Source organism: Macrotis lagotis, chromosome 7, assembly GCF_037893015.1.
Source record: "Macrotis lagotis isolate mMagLag1 chromosome 7, bilby.v1.9.chrom.fasta, whole genome shotgun sequence".
Taxonomy (NCBI): Eukaryota; Metazoa; Chordata; class Mammalia; order Peramelemorphia; family Peramelidae; genus Macrotis; species Macrotis lagotis.
Window position 1 is genome coordinate 19,219,763 of NC_133664.1, and position 22,725 is coordinate 19,242,487.

Below are 22,725 nucleotides of genomic sequence, written 5' to 3' on the forward strand. Positions count from 1 at the left end.
GCTTCTGGTAGCAGAAAAGGATTCCTCCCACGGCTTGAGCCATTTGTTCTGGATAATGGGCAGCTCTGTTCCAAAGGGAATGAAATTGCCAGCGAAGGTGCCTGCTGGCTAGAAGCAGGTTCCTAAGAGGGCTTCCAGGGGTGCCTTCACTCTGAGGAAGGACTTGCCTTCCCCACCCCCAGCGCCCACCCCCTTTTCACTCTTCTAGTTTGTTCCACTGAAGGCACCTTAACGAGTGGCCCTCATGTGGGTCTGGCCCCAAATTTGCAGCCTCAGCTGTGCCTCGAGGATGCCATGCTAGGCAAGGGGTTACATAGGAGTCTATTGTTGACTCTTAATACTGCGAATAATGTCTCTCACAGCTGTTAAAAGTATCTGAGGGGCGGCTAGGTGGCACACTGGAAAGAGCACCAGCCCTGGAGTCAGGAGGACCTGAGTTCAAATCTGGCCTCAGACACTTAATGACCTAGCCGTGTGGCCTTGGGCAAACCCCATTTGCCTTGCAAATAATAATAATTTTAAAAAAAAGTATCCGAGATCTATCCAGGAGGGTCCTTAGGCTATTAGTACTTTTATGTTGTTGCTGTTTGTCCTTCATCTGAAAACCAAAATGCCAGGGAGGCGATGCCTTGACAAGCAAGTGAACTGGATTTGAGTAAGGGGTGGGGGTGGGGGGCTGTGCCAAGTCCACAGCCTCACTTTCTCCTCCAGAGCCATCAGGAGTGGAGGTGGCCCAGGGAACTGACCCAGGGAGCTTCAACGATAGAGAATCATAGATTTAAAGCTGCAACCTGAGTTCAGATCCAGTCTTGACACCTGATAATTCCTAGCTGTGTGACCCTCTTGAGACCCAGGGAGCAGAAGGGACTTGTCCATGGTCACACAAAGATTTAACCTCAAAGGTAGCATTTGAACTGGGTCCTCTGGCTCCCGATGGCCAAAGACATGCTCATGCCCTCTGATCTATCACTTTCATATACCTTTAAGAGAAAGAATTATGTACACAAGATATTTTAGATGGATTTTTTAAAAAGAGATTAATAGAAAGGAGGCAGCATGGTATGGGGAAATAAGCCCTGGATTGGGAGTGGGAAGACCTAGGACTGTCATTTACTTTCTGTGTGATCTTGGGCTTCGTTTTTTTTCTCAGTTTTTTTGCAAGGCAATGGGGTTAAGTGGCTTGCCCAAGGCCACACAGCTAGGTCATTATTAAGTGTCTGAGGTCAGATTTGAACTCAGGTCCTCCTGACTCCAGGGCCGGTGCTCTATCCACTGCGCCACCTAGACGCCCCAATTGGGCTTCATTTTCAAACCTGTAAAATATTGGGTTTGGACTAGCTCTGAGTCTATGACATGAATGAATGGACGAATTCATCATCATATTTTAATCATTTTATTTATCAAGATCCAGAAGTCAAATTGTGAAATTTGTCTTTAGTTAGAGATAAGATGTAACAACTTGACTTTGACCTTGACCGTTTGTCCAAATAGATCTTGTTTTATTTCATAAACCAGACAAACTGGCTTATGGGTTGGACTCCCAAGACTCTGTTCAAGTGTCCTGTTGTCAAAGGGGAGGGAACAGAAGGAGGAGGAGAAATGACATTGTTCCTTCCCCATAGATATGTGTTGTTTCTTGGCAGGAACTGATTTTTTTTGTCTTTGTATGTGTAGAGCTCATCAAAGTGCTAGACACTGAAAAAACTCAACAATTAAACAATTTCATGATTTAGGAAACTCATCTATGTACCTTAGTTTTAGAGAGCTGTCTAGGGGGTACTTACTGAGAAATGGAATCTCTTACCCGGGGTCATGTAGCTAGTCTGTCTTGTCAGAGACCAATAGGAATCAGAGAATCATGACTTGAACCCAGGCTTTCCTGTCCCTGAGGCAAAAATCTCTCTCCACTACTAAACCATGCAGCCTCTGGCCAGGCATTCTTGATGCCAGGCATCTGGCGTCAAAGCAATCCCACTAAAATGAACATTAGGTGCCATTGACTCTGACTTTGCAGATGAGGGAACCGAATATAAGAGAGCTTAGGTCTTAGATGAAACTTGAACCCCCCATCAGGTCTTCCTGATTCCAAATCCAGTCTTCTGTCTACCTCCTCACATTAAGGCTCAGAACTTCCAATGTTGCCCTAACAGCAACTGGCAAACAGGACAGGTATGCCAATCTCTATCCCACAGAATCACCTAATCATTAATCATAATAATTAATAATGGTCACTAATATGATCAAATAAAAACCATCATCAATAATTTTAAAATCCATTAATAGTTAATAAGAAATAAACAGAATAATTTAATCATTAGCCTAATAGAAATGTACATCGGTGCTCAAGCCCTCCACTGATGCAGATCACAGCTCCAGGTCACTTATGCAGTGCCCTTTGCTTTGTAATTCCTCTGCTGCTGCTTTTCTGGGTGCTTCACTAGGTACCCTACAAGATGACAAACATTGGCATTGGCGTCATGTCAGATCATTAGTTTAATAAATACTTGCCTAACTGAGTTCATTTGAAAATAATTTTGAAACATTATTGGAAGTCTATCCTCTAGCTCTTCTGAGCTCAATCAGTAAGAATTTATGAAAAACCTATTATGTGCCAGGATATGATAAAAAACAAAAAGGAAGCCCTTCTTTCAAGGTGTTTCTGTTGTGGGAGGGGACAGGGCAGGGGACAGCATGTGTACAGGTATGTCACTATAGATCAACTCCTTGGAAAGTCAATGGAATCTGGAAACGCTTTCCCCCCCAGTAACCCAGAATAATCTCTGGAACCTAGACCTAATTCATGAAGATTCCAGAATGCCTCAAATCAGAAATGCTCAGACTGAAGCCTCCTCCCTCATTTGTGAACCATGAACTGGACTCTACTCCCATTTTATAGCTGGAGACATGGCAGTTAGAAACTTCAAAGGGAAGCTTCTCCCAGATTACTGCATTGTCTTCTCTTGCAGTATGTTTGTCATCTTTTGGAACTTGACTTCATCTCTTCAGTCAGAGCAGGGAGAATATTCTCCCCATCACTTTGAAAGAGAAGGTCATGGAGAATGAACCTACCTCTGATTAACTAACTGGTGCCCATTCTATTGTAGGATTTGTGGAGGCGAGAATTGTTTTGGCTTTTCTTTGTATCTTCAATGCTTTTCACAGTGTCTGGAAGATAATAAAATACAATTAAAAAAATAAGCTTGTAAATAGGCTGGCAGACTTCCTTGGGCCTCTGTGTTCCCTTCCATAAAATAGAGATAATCATACCTGATAGTTTCTACTTCTCAAGGTTGTAGTGATTATCGAATGAGAGCGTTTGCAGAAATCACTTTGTAAACTTAATATTCATTTGAGTTATTAACCTCATTTTTCTCAAGGTTACTATTCTTATCTTCACTGCCGTTTCTCTTCCTCCCCCAGCTTTATCTGGTCATGTTTTTCATTTTAGGATCACTTTTTCTTTGTTTTTAATTGAATATTGCTGCTTCATTTATTATCACAGGGACAGAGTGTTCTGGAAGTCTTGAGAGTGTATCTGAATATTCAGAGACTTGGAGGAGGCAGGTGGTATGGTGGGAGTCTGGAGGGCTAGGCTGTATCAGCTAGCTGTGGAACCTTGGACAATCCTTTTAACTTCTGTAGCCTCCACACATCTTATCTGTAAAGATGAGGGAGCTAGCCCAGAAGTTTCCAAGGTCCTTTACAGAGGCAACATGCCATCATTCTGGGACTTGGGTATATTTACATCTGGCACAGGCCCTTCCCTGCCTGTATCTCCAGCACTTCAAAAAAAATCTTGGATGATTGGGTGCCATCTCGTGTTCTTCATTAGGCATCCATTGGCACCCAGGTAGAGGATGTCTTCAGGCACAAAGAGATGTTCTGCAAACATCCCAGGCTTTGAGGAACCTGAATAAACTGGCATCATGAAGCAGTGTCTATAGTGGAAAGATTCCAGGACCTGTGTCAGGATACCTGGTTCTGTTTCCAAGTAGAAGAATGGAGTTGTTATTTGTTAAGCCATTTTTCAGTTTTATCAAATTCTTTTTGTCTCTGTTTGGGGTTTTCTTGGCAAAGATACTATAGTCGTTTGCCATTCCTTTTTCATCTACAGGTGGGGAAACTGAGGCAAATAGGGTTTAGTGACTTGCCCAGCTAATGAGTATTTGAGGTTGGATTTGAGCTTTGATTTCCCTGACTTCAGGCCTGCACTCTATCCACTGAGATTCTTTACTGCCATTAGAAGGATCGGACTGGAAGGCTTATTGTATGGACTATTGGAGTTGGAGCCAAAATGACTTGAGTTCATGGAACTCAATTTTAAAAACAAATGTTGAAAGTTGTTTGTTACATGTAATTGAGGGAAAATAAAATACTAAATTAAAAAAAAAGATGATCTGAATTTAAATTCTGCCTAACTGGGTGACCTTGGAAAAATCACTGCTTGTGCCCCAGTTTCCTCATCTATAAAATGGGAATAATAATGGCACCTACTTTATTGGGTTGATGTGAGAAGCAGATTCCTTTTTAAAGTTCTAGGTACTACATAAATGTTAGCAATTATGGATTTATCTCTGAAGACTCTTCTCCCTGTTCTGATACATTAGTCCTCCATGACTCGCTAGCCAAATATAGAGATCAAAGCTTTCCAAATATCCATCAGCGAACAGGATGGTGGAACAAACAGATAACGCATTTCATCATTTCACTTTTGACAGGGAGACAAAAGGAAAGGACAAATAAGATATTAGTGGGGCGGCTAGGTGGTGCAGTGGATAGAGTACCGGCCCTGGAGTCAGGAGGACCTGGGTTCAAATCTGGTCTCAGACACTTAATAATGACCTAGCTGTGTGGCCTTGGGCAAGCCACTTAACCCCATTGCCTTGCAAAAAAACCCCAAAAACCCCTAAAAGATATTAGTCCAGTTAGAGGACGCTTCAGTCTGTAACTTTTGTGGTTTCATCAGTGCTCAAGCCCTCCACTGATGCAGATCACAGCTCCAGGTCACTTATGCAGTGCTCTTTGCTTTGTAATTCATCTGCTGCCACTATTCTGGGTGCTTCGCTAGGTACCCTACAAGTTGAAAAACATTGGCTTGGGTATCATGGGCATCACACAAGGTGAGAGCTCCCATCCAACCCTCTCATTTTACAATGTAGGAAACTGAGACTCAAAGCCATTCAGGCCCATTGGGGCATCTAAACTCTTCCAGCTGTACCACATCCTGTCCAGTACTGAAGTACTGCAATTCCAGCTTTTAAAACCTCCTGCATTTGTTCTATTATTCAAAGCTTCAAAATAGGAGGATCAGGTACTTAGAAGATCTGGGTTCAAACCCTGATTGAGATACCTGTGTGTCTTTGAGTCCTCTAGACCTGGATTCCATGGCCTTCCTGGTCAGTCATAGACCTGTGAGCCTATGGCCGGTCCTAAGGTGGGTTGCATGGGGTCTCCAAGAGCTTCTCGGAAGGTCTAGAGGGGTGGCAGCCTCTGTGGGAGGCAGGAGTTTGTACACAGATCCAGTCCCAGGTACTTGAAGTTCCAAGTACAGGCAGGAAATGAAAGATAGCATCCGCATGTAAACAGAGTGGGTGAAGAGGCTGGAATCCATCAGCATAGGAAGCCTGGCATCCGGAGTCTGGAGGAAAACTGAGCCTCAGATCAGAAGATTAGGCAGGAAGAAAGGGGGGGTCTGGGAGAAGAGAAATAGAAATGCCTGGGAGCAGAGGGAGAGGATCCCATGCCCAGAGGCAGCCCCAGTACTCTACAGATAAGAGGGTTTAACTGGTGGTGTCTGGTCAGTGTGAAATCTCTCACTGTCTGGTCCTCCTCCCAGACCCTTGAGGACAGAGGCTTCCATTCTGGATGCCCAAGGGGGGGCCTCCTGAGAAAGTTTAGATAGTTCCCCAACCACTGCCTCTTGTGATGAGGATGTGATGATCCTCAGGACTTAACAAATAAGCCTATTTACACCAATTGGATTCACATCAAACTTTTCAGGAATATTGGCATTGTGAAAGAGATCCAGATGTAGAAATATGACTAAAATGATATGCTCTTTTTATTAAATGGATTTATCATGAAGGCCAAAAAAAATATGTTCTCATTTCACTCTTGTGAGCTCCCCTCCCTTTCCCACATTCATCCAGAATCATCTATGTTGGACAGACTTTATTTAGAGCTGTTCTCTAAGATCCACCCAGTGCTACCCAAACACTGAAAATTGGATTGACAGTGAGTTGTGTTTTTTTTCATGGTTGTGTAAAAGGAAACCTCCCCAAGAGCTGGTATGGAGGTGTAACTTAGCAGTCACCCAGTGAAATTGTGGTTAAGGTATTTGTGCTTCTGGAATCCACAGTGAAAGGACTCTACTAATCCTTTCAAGTGTATAATTGACTTAGGAGATGGGGCAGAGGGGGAGGGAGGAATGTTGAGTTTACTCCAGGACCTACCTGCCTTGACTTAGACAAGATGAGAAAAGTGAGCAAGAATTCACAGCATCGCCGAACCTCAGAGATGGAAGGGGCCTGAGACACCATCTCTTTGTCCTCAAACCCCCTGGGTGGAAAGACCCCAACTAGTCTCCTAGGGAAGTGTCTTTGGATATGGTTCGGAAAGTTGGCATTGATAGGGTCCTTGGAGGTTTGCAAAGTGCTTTAGGTCCAATCATTGACAAATGACAAATAGATTCCCTTCAATTCAACAGGTTTTTATTTATTAGGTATCTACTCTCAGACCTGTGCTGAGTGCTGGGGGCTCATAGAATCATAAAGAATGGAGGGTCGTCCAGTTCAGATTTTACAGCGAATGAATGCTTTCCCAAGGTAACACAACTTTAAGTAACTATGGTGGGATTTGAACCCTAGTCTTCTTAGATTTTTTTTTTTGCAAGGCAAATAGGGTTAAGTGGCTTGCCCAAGGCCACACAGCTAGGTCATTATCAAGTATCTGAGCCCGGATTAGAACCCAGGTACTCCTGACTCCAGGGCCGGTGCTCTATCCACTGCACCACCTAGCCGCCCCAACCCGAGACTTCTTGATTCTAAATCCATAGCCTTACAGAAATGAAAACCAGCATCTCAGATGGCTTCATCTTTCTGGGATGAGAAACTCAAAGCAAGGAAAGAATGTGACCAACCAGTTAACCCAGGAAAGGTTTCACTTTAAAAGCAACCTGTAATTTGAGCCTTGAAGGAAACTGAGGCCCAAGGAAGAGGAAGGGAGTGTTTACCAAGGATGGGCCACAGTTTGTACAAAGGAATTGAGGTGGAAATGAGGCTCAATTTAGAGAACCGCAGATTAGTATGGAGAGGATTATTATGATATAAGTCTGGAGAAGTGGGAAGTTTGCACTTAGTAAGCTCTTAATAAATATTGATGGGATTGAATTAAATGGAACATTTATGCTTTGGTTATTTCAGAGGAGATTTAAATGGAAGGATTGGGCAGGGTAAGATTCTTTTTCAAAGTCTGTTAATCATTGGGTAGAAAAGCCCAGGGTGGGTGCTCATTCATTGTTGATTATTGACACCTGATGGTACAGAGCAGGGATCTGGAGCCTCCTAAGCATCAGGGGAAAGAGCTCCTGTTTCAGTTTTCAGAGTCGTTAGTTTTGCCCTATAATGTTAGGCTTCCAAAAACTTGCAGGCATTTTTTTCAAAAGTCCTTTTATTTCCACCCTGTACATTCATGGGCTATTGGATTTTACATGAGATGATTTATCAGCTGTGAGGATTTCTTTGATGAAGCCAGGGCTGATCCCTAGTGTGAGATGTGTCCCTGTTGTGAGCAGAGATGTGCAGAGCAGCTTGTGGTTCCCAGGGAGTTGGATGGCAGTGCCCGCTCATCATTCCTGAATGGTCCAGAGCCTGCAGATTTGGGGGGGGTCTTTTTACCCCTGGTTTGAAAGTCTGGGCCTGGCATTTTACACTCTGAATAGGGGGTGAGGATCCCCTCATTCTTATTCAAACCTGTTCTTAGGGCCTGCCAAAGATGAGATCTGTCAGGGGCAAGAGTGATATTTGCAATCAAGCTGATATTTTCAAAGCCTATTTAGTGCTCACTAATTGATGAAGACTTTCCATCAGCATTTAGTGACTGAATTGCCCCTGAAAATAGCTCCCCAAGTCTGTGCAGGAAGACCTTTCTTCAGCAGCATACTGGTATTTCAACACATACTTGGGGCCAGTTCCTGTCTGGCTCCCCACAGTGATGGACAGATTGTCCAGAGGGGAGATGGCGGCTGGAGGGGGGCTCATTGCCAGCTTGGTATCAGGGATGGGTCTGCATTCCTCACCTGGAAGGGCTTTTATGTGCCATCAGCCATGGAGGGCATTATTAGACCATATGGGGCCTTCCATCTGTCTTTGAATGGGGCTGGTGAAGGGAGGGAGGCATTGCTGCTTAAGGCTTCTGGCAGAGAAAATGACCGTTGGCTGAGAGCTGCTAAACCCAACACCTAGCCCCTAGTGTCTCTGGCAGAGAGAGCCACCTACCCCCTGGGGGCAGAGAGAGCATATGAATCCCAGGACCACCCTCTTAGTTAGTTGTTTCTTTCACATAGATGTATATATGCCCATATGTGTGTAAATATACATAAATACAATCATACATATGTGATCTATGTTCACAAATTGAGGCATCTCCCCACTGCTTCCCCAGACTCTCTCTGCATGTGCTCACATGTTTGTCCACATACATGCATATAGACACATTTTCAAACGCATGTGTAAATACACACACACACACACACACACACACATAAAAATCCTAACCCCTAAGGTTAATAGAGAATGGAACAGAGTGTGGAAAAGAGTGAGTGAAGAGTGGAAAGTGGAATTCTAGAACCTCCCTAGGTTGAATGCCCTAGAACGTCCCTTCCCCTTCTCCCTGTCACCAAATCAATATTTTCTCTGTAAAGGAATTAATCTCGCTCTAGTGTTTATGGGGCATGGTAGAAGAGCACTGAATGTGTCCAAAAGATCTGGATTCAAATCCCCGACCTTAAGTAAGTCTTTCAGCTTCCCTGGATCTGGGGTTTTACCATCAGTAAAATGAATGGGATTGTTTGGAAACCTGTAACATCCCTGGTAGCTCTAAGCTGCTGAGCTGATTTTTGGATTTGTTCAACAAGTGTTGGTTGTGAACCAGCCCAACTACTCACTGGAGACACAAAGCTAGAAATGAGTCAGCCCCTACCTTCAGGAAACTTGGCCATTTACTGAGTGTAAAAATGTTTTTATAAATAAAATAGGACAATAAAAACAGCCATTGGGATAGTTAACATTTATATAGAACATTAAGATTTGTTCATCGAGTTACATGTATTATCTCATGATAGCCTCCTGGTGATCCCATTTTACAGAAAAGGAAACTGAGTCTGAGAGCTTACATGATCTACATCCAGAACTTGGAGTGGAATTTCAACTCATATCTTCCTGAGTCCATCCACCATTGCCTAATTGCATGGCAGCTGTGGGTATCAAGAGAATCATGGAATTATAGAACCAAGGTTAAAAGAGAACACAGCAGCCATCTAGTCCAATCTCCTCATTTTTTTAGATGAGAAACTGAGGTTTAGAGAAGTTAAATGACATACTCAAACTAACATGGCTAGTAAGTTGCTGAGAAGGGAAGCATTTGATATCTGGAGTGCTTCCTGCAGCACCATGCTACCTCTGTATGTAGTGAATGGTCCTAGGGGTTTATTTTTCTAAGCTATTTCAGAAAATTTATTTGTACTAAATACTGAGCAATTGTGCCAACGACCTCAGGGTTCTATGGAGAGGACTCTGGGTTCTACAAGGTGTTACCAGAGAAATACAAGCTTGCACTAAACTAACCTCCCAACCTGGACAAGCTTAAAGAGAACCAATCTTTCTTTTTTAACTTTTTTTTTTATTTTTTTTGCAAGGCAATGGGGTTAAGTGACTTGCCAAAGGTCATACAGCTAGGTAATTATTAAGTATAAGAGGTCAAATTTGAACTCAGGTTCTCCTGACTCCAGGGCTGTTGAAGAGAACCAAACTTGATGTGTCTCTTTGGTCCAAAATCAGCCTTGTTCATCATCAAAATAGGGATTCGTTTCTTTTCACATTATTACAATTTATTAGCTTACAGATTGAAATTTAATAAGCCCTTTTACAAATCACACAAAAATGTTTATAAAACATTCATTAAAAACAGTAATAGATAGGAACAGCTAGATGGTAAAGTGGTGAGAGCTCTGATCTCAGATTTTTTTTAGAAAGATTTTATTTGAGTTTTACAAATTTTCCCCCTATTCTTGCTTCCCTCCCCCACCCCCTACAGAAGACAGTCTGTTGGTCTTTACGCTGTTTCCATGATACATGATCTAAGTTGAATATGATGAGAGAGAAATCATATCCTTAAGGGAGAAAAATAAAGTATAACAGCAAAATAACTTTTTCCCCCCTAAATTGAAGGTAATTGTCCTTGGCAAAATAAGGATTCTTGACCTATATGCCATGGACCCCTTTGACAGTTTGGTACAACCTCGCCTTATCAAAATAATAATTTAAGTAAAATACAGAGGACTACAAAGAAACCAAATATATTGAAATGATTATCAGAATTTAAAAAAATCCAAGTTCATAGACATTTGGTTAAGAACTCCAGCCTGGAGCCTTCTCACTAAACCATCCGCCACCAGCTGGCATTTTCCTTCCTAGAATAACTCATGAAGACAGTCTACACAGGCACTCCAATCAATATCAATGACCAAGAACCCAGTCTTATAAAATCAGAAAATTCTGTAAGTCGAGAGAAAATGAACTCTTCCCTTTCTCTACATTATGAACTTTTTTCCTCAAATTTTTAAATGTTTCCAGAAAATTCCATTTGAATACCGTGGGTGAGAAATCTCCAAGAGCTAATGGGTACAGCCTGTGTCTCTCTAGTGTTCCCCATTCTGATCTGTCAGATTTGAATAAATGCTTCTCCATAGAAATGCTTAATTGCCAAATCTGCCCCCAAAGGATTTTATATGAAAAGCAATCAAGTAATGTCTGTATATAAAAAGAGCCTTGAACAATGAAACATGAAAAATAAATTGTTGGGATTTCAGCAAGTCAGCATTCCAGAAGTCCCTAGCCTGTAGTGTCATCAAGGCAGACTAGAAGAGGAGGCCGAGAAAAATAAAACGGAAAGAAAATTTGTATTAACCCTTTCTTTATTCTCTCATTTCCCTAATTTTATTCTAAACTCTTTTAGGGGCATATCTGATTTAGTTTAGTGTCTCTCACAGTGTGAGAGCAATGTCTTATGCAGTCTGGCACTTTCCATTATACCACACTGCCTCATAATTATGAAAGATAGATTGTTGGGAAAAGATTTAGTCATCTGGGTAGAGCACAAGCTGAAAAGGTGTTGATAGAGCAATATGTCAGGCAAGAAAGCCATGCAGGCATGGGCTGCTTTGAGAGTCCTTTGCACTCTGCCTCACCAGAGGCTCTTATGTTCAAACCCAGAAGCCACTTTTGAAAAAGGACATTGATAAGCTGAGTATCCTGAGAAAACAACAATGCTTGTCCTTCATTCTTGGAGAAGACCACAACACCAGGGAGGTGATGCCATGAGAGTGAGGGAGGGGCTGTGCCAAGTCCCCAGCCTTACTTTCTCCCTCAGAGTCATCTGAGTTCAATGACCAGATGTGAATCAGAATGACTAGAGATAGCCCTGGATGTGTGTCAATCAGGGTTAAGTGACTTGCTCAAGGTCACACAGATAGTAATGGCAAGTGTCTGAGGTTGAATTCAAACTCCCATCCTCCTGAATCCAAGGCCAGTGCTGTATCCCCTGTGTCAAAAGTGACCAGGTTAGTAAAGGGCTTTGAGATCAGTTGGATGAATGACGCATTTATTCTGGAGAAGAAAGGAATTAAGAGAATATGGTGATAGGGGTGGCGAGGTGGCACAGTGGGTAGAGCACCGACTCTGGAATCAGGAGTACCTGAGTTCAAATCTGGCCTCAGACACTTAATAATTACCTAGCTGTGTGGCCTTGGGCAAGTCACTTAACTCCACTGCCTTGCAAAAAAAAAGAATATGGTGATCATAGATTATATATAGACAGTAACATCTGATTTTGGCTTGTTCTTCTGGGCTGAAGAAAGCCAAATGGAGACCAATAGGCACAAATTCTGAGTGGTTTCAAGGACAATGGCTCAGGGAAGGCCCTATCTCCTTGGAGACCTTCAAGCCAAGGTATGGTACATGGTGAGGAAATTTCTGTTTAAAGCTATAACCGTGGCCTCTGAGGTTCTGCAATTTGGGGACCTTTCTGCAAGAGGAAGAGGCTTGTTCAGCATGAGCCAAGGTGCTTGTTTCTGTCTAGGACCCTCTAAAGCCTGCCCTCTAAGTAGATCTCTCTTCTATTCTCAGTTCCTTCAGAGCACCTCTCAAGAGTAGACAGCAATGACATTGTCATCATCAGATCTTGACTGGAAGGACATTTGGAGATTGTTTGTGGATTCAACAATTTTGTTGAGTTACCGTGTTGGGAATGTGCTATAGTCTTTCATTTGGAAGAGCTCAAAGCACTTTAATCTGTCCCAAATATAATGGCGTACTCCAACTGGGGAACCTAAAGCAAATACCCTGTGATCTTAGAATGACCAAAAGGAACTAAGAATCTTCATTCTTTCAACATTTACTAAGGACTTCCTATGGGAACATTCTATATTGTATGGGAAGGATCCAAAGACAGCCCAAGACAGTTGCTATTCTCAAGTTGCTTACATTCTCCAGAAGAATACAACACACCCACAAATAAATTAATATAAGGTCTCTACAAAGTACTCTCTGGAGGAGAGGAGGTCCAGAAAAGGCATCCTGTCAGAGGTGGCCTTGAGGCTGGACTCTGGAAGATTCTAATAGGCAGTGATGAGGAGGGAGGGCAAAACAGACCTGAAGGATGGGAGTTTAATGGCAGACAGAAACTGGTGGGAAGCCAGATTGCAGAGGTTTTACAATAAAGATAGAGACAGGAGAGAAAGTATTCAATGTGGGCAAGCATTGTCTAGAAATGTAGTCAAGAAGATGAGGGGTGCTACAAGGTGATGGCTAGCAAGAATCACCAGTTCAGACAAGGATTTTTTAAGATTGAAGGAGAAGATGAGTCTATTTCTAAGGAACAGCAAGAGACAGGAGATAGGAGGTGACTAAAGATTAGTGAGAGGATGGAGACGATAGAAGGGGCATTCAAATGAAAGTGAAATGGAATCAAGGTATATGTAGAAGGGTCTGCCTTGGCCAAATGAGATAGATGAAAGGAAAACATAATGAGGAAAAAATTCCAAATGATTTGAGATGAGGAGAGGGGCCTTTTCACAATGGTTTCTTTCTTTTTCTTTTGGTAACAAATGAGACAAGGTTCTCAGCTGAATGGGTTGGGGTACCATGGAAAAATCAGGTTTAGAGGAGCTCCTGTGGAACAGGGAATTGATAAGGAAGTAGAAAAAAGATTGTGTTGCCCACTTGAGGGCTGCCCTAATATGGCCATACTTGAGATGATGTCATGTGAATTTTTTGTGAATCCAGTCAGATTTGTGGCTTCCTCTGCATGTGATACGGCATGAAGGAAGTGACTGATGGTGGGAGTAATCCAAGCCTGGGATTTGGTGAAGTGTGATGGGTGAAAGCACCAGGACACAAGGGATTCAAGAGTAGAAGACAGTATCAAGTCAGACTGTTTCACCAATGGGGCCAGGATGGGGGAGGGAGGTGAGTCTAGGAAGGGCAAACGTGATCAACTGTGGAAAATCCAAGTAGTGGAGGGAATGGAGATCAGGGTGAGGATGGAGAACAGGTAAAAGAAAGGATGGAATGAGGTAAGACTGTGATCAGACAGAGAATGGGTGGAGTTCACGGCTAAGGAAGTAGTGGAAGCTCATGGTTATGACCATCTCCATATGTAGCTGAGGTGAACTAGGGAAAGAGTAGGAGGAAGAACTGGAAAATGAGGTTGAGGGAGGAGTCATATGGATGATGAAGTTCCCTAGAATAAGGGCAGGAATAGAGGCAGAGAGGAAACTGAGCCAGGAAGGAAAGGCAATTTGGTTCTAGGGATTAATTAGATTAAAAACCACCAGGGTTTAACCTGAACAAATCCCAGAGGAGATATTGCTGAGTGATGCAGTAGAGAGGGAAGGTCAGAAAGTACCAGTGACTGAGATGGATGAGAATGGGTAGCTGGGAATGGAAAATGGGTTGGTACATTGGCAGCAGAGGTTTAGCATCACCAAGATCCCCCGGATGAGGAAGTGAGAGTACGCTGACTACTGAGGAGGGATCTTGGGAAGAGCATCAGCAGTTGGAGGGAGATCTCTTAAGGGATGCAGGTGAGACAATGTAAGATGTCCCCCTGAGGCCCAACTTCCCATCAGATGATGTTGTGTCTGAATCCCAGTAGACCCCTTTCACCAGCAGGCGGGAGCCACAAGTAGAGGTCTGGTTTGAAACTAAGGAACCAGGAAGAACAGTGAGAGACTGGCCAAGGTCAAGAAGTCTCTGGAGATGCTGTCTGGGTGTATTTCTTGGAATGGCCCCATGGATGCTAGAGACAGTCCTGGGCTAATTGGATCTGGCTGAGTCCAGTGACAAATCTTTGCCATGTAGATGAAGTAGGAGTCCAACCTAGGTCTTATTCTCTATTCGTGCTTTGCTACCTTATGGGGGACACATAGAATCAATGATTTTCCATCACTAAGTCTATCACAGTGATCTTCACTAGCTGTTGTTCCTGTCCATAAGCTTATTCCCCTTATTTTTTCATTTTCTTAAAGATTTTATTTATTTTGAGTTTTACAATTTCCCCTCAATCTTGCTTTCTTACACACACACACACACACACACACACACACACACACACACACACACACAGAGAGAAAGAGAGAGAGAGAGAGAGAGAGAGAGAGAGAGAGAGAGAGAGAGAAGTCAGTCGATTAGTCTTTACATTGTTTCCATGGTACATACATTGATCCAAATTGAGTGTGATGAGAGAGAAATCATATCCTTAAGGAAGAAACACAAAGTATAAGAGATAGCAAGATCAGACAATAAGATAGCAGGTATTTTTTTCTAATTTTAAGGTAATAGTCCTTGGTCTTTGTTCAAACTCCACAATTCTTTCCTTGGATACAAATGGTATTCTCCATCACAAATGCCCCAAATTGTCCCTGATTGTTGCCCTGATGGGATGAGTGCTGTTAGGGTGTACAGTGCTTCTCTGGTTCTGCTCATCTCGCTCAGCATCAGTTCATGCAAATCCCTCCAGGCTTCCCTGAATTCCCATTCCCTCCTGGCTTCTAATAGAACAATAGTGTTCCATGACATACATAGACCAGTTTGCTAAGCCATTCCCCAATGGAAGGGTTTGTCCTTCATTTTTGAAGATCAGAGTATCAGGGAGGTGATGCCATGACATGCAAGTGAATTGAATTTGAGTGGGGGGGGGCAGACTAGTCACCAGCCTCACTTTCTCCTCCAGAACCATCTGGTCCAGTGGCCAGATATGGATGAGGACAGCTGGAGATGGCCCTGGATGTGAGACAGGATTAAGTGACTTGGCCAAAGTCATACAGCTAGTAAGTGACTGAGGTCAGATTTGAACTAATGTTCTCTTGACTCCAGGGAAGGTGTTTTATCTACTGTGCCATCTAGCTGCCCTCTTCCCTAGTAAGCACGGTGGAAGGATGGGTGGAGTCCTAGACAAAGTCCAACTCTTCTGGTCAGCCAGTCTTAGCTCTCAAGGACTCTCAGGTGTGGGGCAGCAATGGAGAGAATCAGGGACCGAGTCAGGATTGAACTAGCTCTTCCAATTCCAAGGTTCTTGCTCTTCCCATGGAACCACACTGCCAATGAGCTAGAGAATTGACTTTGGAGTTGGGAAGAATTGGATCTGTATGCTGCCTCAGAGGCTTCCCAGCTGTGGGAACAGGAGCTTGCCATCTTACTGATTCCCCACCTGGGCACATATAGGAAGACTAATACTTAGAATTCTTATTTCATGACTTTTGTGAGGACTAAATGAGATAATATAGATAAAGCACTTTTCTAGTTTAGCAGCAATAACAAAATCTATAAATGCTCGAAGTCTACATTTAATCCTCACAAAAGCCCCAGCCGCTAGGCCTCCTAGAAATCCTCACAGAAATGTCGTCTTGCCATACAGATTGCATGTGAAACTGGAGAGAGCTGTCTTGATTATCATTGTTATCTGAAAAATTTACATCCCCAGGCTGGAACCTCTCACTTGCCTGTTCTTTTGGGGTCTCCCACTCCTCCTCTGTTTTGTACTTTGTCAGCCATGTTGAAGCCATAAACCTTTGTGACTTTCTGTGACTAAACAAAAATCAGCCATTTGTGACCAAGCTGATGAAACATCTAACTGGACTTAGCAGGGCTGAGCCTCCTGGGATGGATATTTCTTCTGAGATGCTTCATTTTTTTTTAATTTAACATTTTTTGGGGGAGGTTGAAAGGCAATGGGGTTAAGTGACTAACCCAAGGTCACACAGCTAGGTAAGTATTAAATGTCTGAGATCGGATTTGAACTCAGGTTCTCCTGACTCCAGGGCCTATGCTCTATCCACTGTGCCAACTAGCTGCCCCTCTGAGATGTTTCAAAGGGGAGATCCCCTGGCCTTTTCTTTTACCACATCCTTACTTAAACATTCATCCATTTCTGTTTCTCTGTCTTTCAGGCCTGAGGACGATCTGCTAGAATTATTCTTAGGAAGAGGATATCTAAACCGTGACATATGCCAGTGCCACCACCCCCACCACCACCTCTGCCCCCTCCACCACCCCCAACTGGGGCACCTCCACCCCCTCCGCCTTTGGCACCTCTGGTAAGATTTGGTTTCCATCTTGTCTTCTTAGATGGTGAAAGCAGCCTTGTATCTGGCAAAGTACTTTCAGGGTTTCAGAAAGGCGCCACAGCATTCCCGAGTTTTGGCTGGCTGCCTTCAGGTAGCCAGCTGGTGCTGTGGGCATCAAGGTCTTGCTTAAAAGCTTTCAATGAGCTGGCTTGTGGCAGAAAACTCGGTTATTCCTCAGGCCCCTTCTGCTCCCCGCTGCCTCCCTGAGTTAAATCTCCTCTAATTCCTGTTGTGGGAAACCAGTTTCCTATAGTGGGCTCCCTAATGGACTGCGCCTCTTTTGGAATCTGCCTTCCCAGCTTCATTCTGTTATCACTTCCCCTTGTCAGGTCTGAGCAGGATATATGAGTGATAATTCAGAAAATACTTCTTTTATTGTGGCATCTATGGCTCTGGCTGAAGACTCCCCAGCTACTGTCTGACTGTCAGATAAGAGAAATAGGAGCCTTTTAATGAAATGAACTGGATTCATTCTTGTCCATGAAATCCCGAACTGTTCCTGGTCAGTGTGGCCGGCTCAGTAATTCTCTCTCTTTTTGGCTTTCCTTGTTTCTTTGTTTCTTTTCTTTCTCTTCTTTTCTTTTCCTTCTCCCTTTCTTTCCTTCTCTTCCTTCTTTTTCTTTCTTTCATTCCCTCCCTTCCTTCTTTCCTTCCCTTCTTTCCTTCCTTCTCTTCTTTCTTTTCCTTTCCTTCCTTCTTTTCTTTTTTTCCTTCCATAGAAAGGTTTCGATCCAAAGGCTGAGCAGGCTCTCCATGCTCAACAAAAGAGTTCATATATGATTCTAGAAGCCATAGGAAGCTTCTGGCATTGACTGAACAGAAGAGTCCCTTGGTCAGATCTGCCTTTCAGGAAAATCACTCTGGAAACTGCATGGAGAATGGACTAGAGATAGAGAATTTTGAGGCCAGGAGGCCAGTTAGGAGGCTGCTGTCATAATCTAGGCAAGAGTTGATTAGGACCTGAATGGAGAGTGCCAGGAATACTGAAGCTTAAAATGAGTTGAGGTTTGTGAAGGAAATTAGGAAGATTTTATCCACTCATCCACCCATCCATCCATCCATCCATCCATCCATCCATCCATCCATCCATCCATCCATCCACTCACCCACCCACCCTTCCATCCACCCATCCATCCACCCATCCATCTCTATTTAATTCTACTGAGAGGGGAAAAAAGATGAAAGAAGGGCTGAGGACTGTGTATGGGCTGGTCTGTATCCCACACTTCCTCTTTCTTCTTTGGTTCATCGTTTCCATTCATGAAGCCCAGAGGAGGTGACAGGGAGTTGAGCTTAGCTATCCCACCAGATCCCTAATGCCATTCTAAAACAAGCCTCCATAACCACAGGGAGACTGGGTTAGACAAAACCAAAGAAAACCCTGTTCTTTGTGTCTCATGAATTGTAGACTCAGCATAATCAAACCTGGCTTCTTTTGTCAAATCCACAGCAACACAACAAAGGGAGAGAAGCAGTTATATAAGTCACCCTGAGAACAGCAATACCCAAAATAGCTGTTTTAGAGAACATAACCCAGTAGTGGTGGGCTAACTCACTTGCAGCAGGAACTGCCTGAGAGCAGCAACTCCTTTGGCCCCCCCATCCACATCTAGAACTTTGATCGTCTCTGGGACTCAGTTTCCTCACCTGTAAATTGACCTTGATGCTCCCTAACAACCCTTATAGATCTAAATAGTGATAAAAATGAAAAATGTTATATGTTAATGATAGATTTATCAATATGGGTAAGTGCTGAGGAAACAGATTCAAGTGAAGTAATTTGCCCAGGATAAGATCACAAGCAGGTGACTGAGGCTGGGTTGGAACTTGTGTCTTCCCCACTCCAGGTCAGGTGCTCTATCCATTGAACTAGCAGCTGTCATGTAACAGGAAGAGATAACTAAACTTTGACACCGTGTCCACTCCAACAAGTCTTCCTTTCTGTAGTTAGGAGTTTGTTCTGGGTCCTAACAAAGCCTGCCAGAATGAAGTCTGGGTTTCCATCAGAAATGGAGCAGGCCGGAGGAAATAGAAATGAGAAGGTGGCATGGTGTGGAGGAAACAGGCTAGGGGTTGGAGTTAGGAGACCTGGCTTTGAATATCACTTGTGTGACCTTGGGCAAGTCTCGTAACCTCTGGGTTGCATTATTCTCATTTGTGAAATGAGGAGGTTGGGCTAGACAGTCTCCAAAGATGCTTCCTACTCCAAAGGTACTATCTTTTGAAAAATGTTGCTTACTCTCCTTAGCTTCTGTCTCAGTAAAGGAGGAAGCAGAACTGGGAAGGAGAGGGGGGTTAGCTGACTAGCCTGCCCTGAAGGAGAAAGGGGCAGTGATTAATGGGAAGTGGGACACAGGAAGCCGCAGCACCTAAGCCCTGCTTTGCCTGTTTCCTCATCCTTCCCCCCCCCCAGGATTGCCCTTCATTTCTCCCCTTTATCTACTTCACCAGGTAATGATAACAGAGTCACCTACTTAATGATGAAAGATGACCCCCATTTGCATTGCTTTGTGCCTTCCATCAATAAACATTAGTATAGGAAACACACAGGATCTCTGATTAGGAGGAGCTGAATTTTCAGTTTCAAGTCTCCTTAAGTCAATTGAATTGAAAGTCTAATAATGCTGTCAGCCCGGATGGATTGAGTGAGATCCCAAGCTTCCAAAGGGGAAGGGCTTTAACTGCTGTTTTCTTTGCATCTTTCCATGACCCAAACTATCATAATGTAATCTCTTGGTGATTCTCTGAACACATTAGACTACACTGGCAAGACTGAGCTTGGTGTTACCACTCATAGCCAAAAACCTTGATTGACGTACAGGTTTACATCATTCTTTAGTTGACCAAAAAACTTATTTTTGTGATGGCTGATATTTAATGTTGATGAAATATCTTCCATTAACATTCTTTGCCCAAACTGGATTCTGGGACTCTCAATGGAGTGGCATCTTGGGCCAAGGGTAATAATAGGATTGATAGAGATAAAGGGAGGCTGTTACATTTTTTTAAAAATCAAATCCATAAGTCTAAAGTCTGGCTACACAGCAGTTTGTCTGCAAAGGATCTGGGATTTTAATGGACTATAAGCTCAGTTTGAGTCAGCAATGTGACAGAGGAGCCAAGAAAGTGGGTGCAGTCTTAGGATGTATTTGTGGAGGCAAAGTGACCAAGATGAGGGAGAGTAATGAGCCCACTCACTGTACTCTTTTCTGATCAGATGAAGTCTGCTGAGTTGTGTTCTACGCTGAGCATCACATTTAAAGATGATGGGTGGTGAAGGAACTGGAGGTGCCAGAATTTGGGGGAGTTTAGTCTGGTGTGGAGAAGATTCAGGCCGGCCTAATGAGATTTGGAAGAAATAGGGATTTGATTTGTTCATTTGGCCCCAAAAAGCAGCTGGCTGAGCAACCAGGATGTGGAAGTTTCATAGAGGCCGATGGAGAGCTGATGGAAGTGGCACAGTGGATGAAAGGGCTGTATTTGGGTTCTAGAAAACCTGGATTCCAGTGTGACCCCAGACACTTAATAGCAATGAGACTTAACTTGTCTCTGTGTAGGGTTTCTTGTATGAGGTGCCAGTAGTAGATGGAACAAAGTCAGGATATGCACACTCTCTGGAAGAGCCCTCTTAGCTTATCAGTATTTAGCAACAGCAAAATATGAAACTCTAAACATGAGGGAGAGATTTTTGTCCCCTAGCTATGCTGCCATATTCCTGAAGTAACCAATTAATATTCATACAAAGCCAGAGAGATCACGGGGAAGCTTGTTGATTCTAGAACCAGATTACCCTATGGAAGACTCTTTGTCTGCCATTTTGTCCTCCTAGCATGGCCAACAGATGCATAATTCATGAAGAAGCAGCCTTCCCAGGGTCAAGGAAACATCAGGGATGCTGGGCTGGTCTCTGGGATTTTTCCCACCATCTTCAGCATGGTTTGGTCTTGCTTTGCTTTAGAAGACTTGTCAGTCCATGAAAGGCAATCTGAAGCCGAGGCCTTTGTCAGGGTCCTCTCAGTTCTGTGTTTGTTGTTGTAAAAAAAAAAAGGGAAGTTTCTTGGAAAGAAGCTTAGTGGAATTAGGTCCTGTTCTCTCTTGACAGAGTTCGTTTGCATGGGGGCTGGAGCCCTGGGAATAAGGAGACCTTGGAAAATCTCAAACACTGTCACTCACATACGCTCTTTTGACAACATGTGTTTTGGTGAGCTTTGGTAATGAGAGATTGGCAAGAGCTTTCCAGGTCCCTGAGATTCGTTTAAGTGGCCTCATGTTCAAAGGATATTTGATGTTTCACCCCTGACTTCAAGGTAATTTTGGAAACTTTCTCTCTCCTTTCTGGATTTTTCTCTCTTCAACCCCCATCCCTAACCCCCAGCGGTGAGCATCTCCCGTCTTGCTGTACATTGACTTGGTCTATAATGAAGAGAGGTGTGTCTGGGCCTGTCACTCAGTCTTAAAAAGAACTCTTCTCAACAGTATTGAATATGTTTCTTTTCTTGCTGCTGTGAGATGGGAGGAGATGTGGGGACAATATTCTGCTATTATTGCCAGACTTGGCAGGAAAGCAGGGCCTGTCACTTAGGAAAGGTCTTTATGGAATGTCCTGAGGACTTTGACACTGGTGTTTGGGCTAGAGAATGAGCAGGGGAGGGAGGTGAAGACCATAGAATTGGAGATTTGAGCTGGGAAGGGGAAAGAGGCTATCCAGCCAGACCCTCTCCCTTTACAGAAAAGGAAACTGAGGCCCAGAGAGGTTGCATAGACTGATTGGGAAGGGGATATGTGTGAATGTGTGTGTGTGTGTGTGTGTGTGTGTGTGTGTGTACATAAGAATATGTGCAGCCTGAAATATGCATTTGGTGAAGGATTATGAATCTGATTTTTTAAAGGTCAGAACCTTCAGCCCTGTGATTTTCAAAAGCTCTTTAAATGGTAGAGATAATAATTCCTAGGAAACTTGCATTGAGGTACTTTCCAAACTGTCAATTTCCCCCCATTCCAGTATTTCTATAATGATTTTCATCAAGTTGGGTTACTCTGAATCTCTCCTCCCAACTACCTCCTGACCTCTCTCCTGGACCTTGGCCATACTCTCCTAGCCTTTCCTTCTGAGAGGTTTCCAGTGCTTAGCTCTAATCACAATAGTGAATTCCCATTGTTTGCTGCCCCAAGACTTAAACCCCTCAACCTGCCCTTCACCATCTTCAGGAGTGCTAAACTTGGAGCTTGGAGGACCTGAATTCAGATTTTACCTCAAGCAATTTCAAGTTGTGTATGGCCTTCTATCACTTAACTTCCCTGAGTCTCAGTAAACCATCATAATAATTAAAATGAATAAAGGTGCCATTGTTGGCAAAACCAGTGACTTAGAGTCTGGAAAAATCTTAGTTCAGATACTTCCACAGACACCTGCTAATTGTATGCCCCCTTGGCAAATCTCTTAACTTTGTTGGCCTTCAATTTTCTCAGTTGTAAAATGAAGATAATAATTGTTGCTTACCTCCATTGGACTATTGAAAGAGTCAAATGAGATACTATATTATATGATAATTATGTAATATAATGCATTACATATATAACATTACTAATATAGCACATTATTTTTGTTGATAATTATTACCCCCTTTTGTAGATGAGAAAACTGAGTCTCAGAGAGGTTATTTGCTCCAACAGGTAATAGGTGCCAGGGCTGGCATTAAAGGGATAAGAATAAGGAGTGGGCTGAGTGGTTCATAAGGAGAAGGGTCATGAAGACCAGCCTGGTGCCCATTTCATAGCCCTTTAGAAGTCCTGGCCTTTTGGGGGTCCCTTCATCTTCCTCATCA

The 22,725-nt window shown here is 43.3% G+C and overlaps 1 protein-coding gene across 6 annotated transcripts in view; it reads left to right on the forward strand.

The window, feature by feature from the left end:
- The window catches only part of WIPF3 (WAS/WASL interacting protein family member 3), a 69,782-nt gene that overhangs the window by 10,031 nt on the left and 37,026 nt on the right, over positions 1 to 22,725 (forward strand). For all 6 annotated transcript variants that reach the window (XR_012470434.1, XM_074195569.1, XM_074195570.1 and 3 more), the window contains exon 2: positions 16,724 to 16,870. Coding sequence is in view for 5 of the 6 variants with exons in the window: in XM_074195569.1 (XP_074051670.1) it covers positions 16,781 to 16,870 (90 nt within the window). In the remaining variant the exon portion in view is untranslated. The remainder of the gene's footprint in view (positions 1 to 16,723; positions 16,871 to 22,725) is intronic.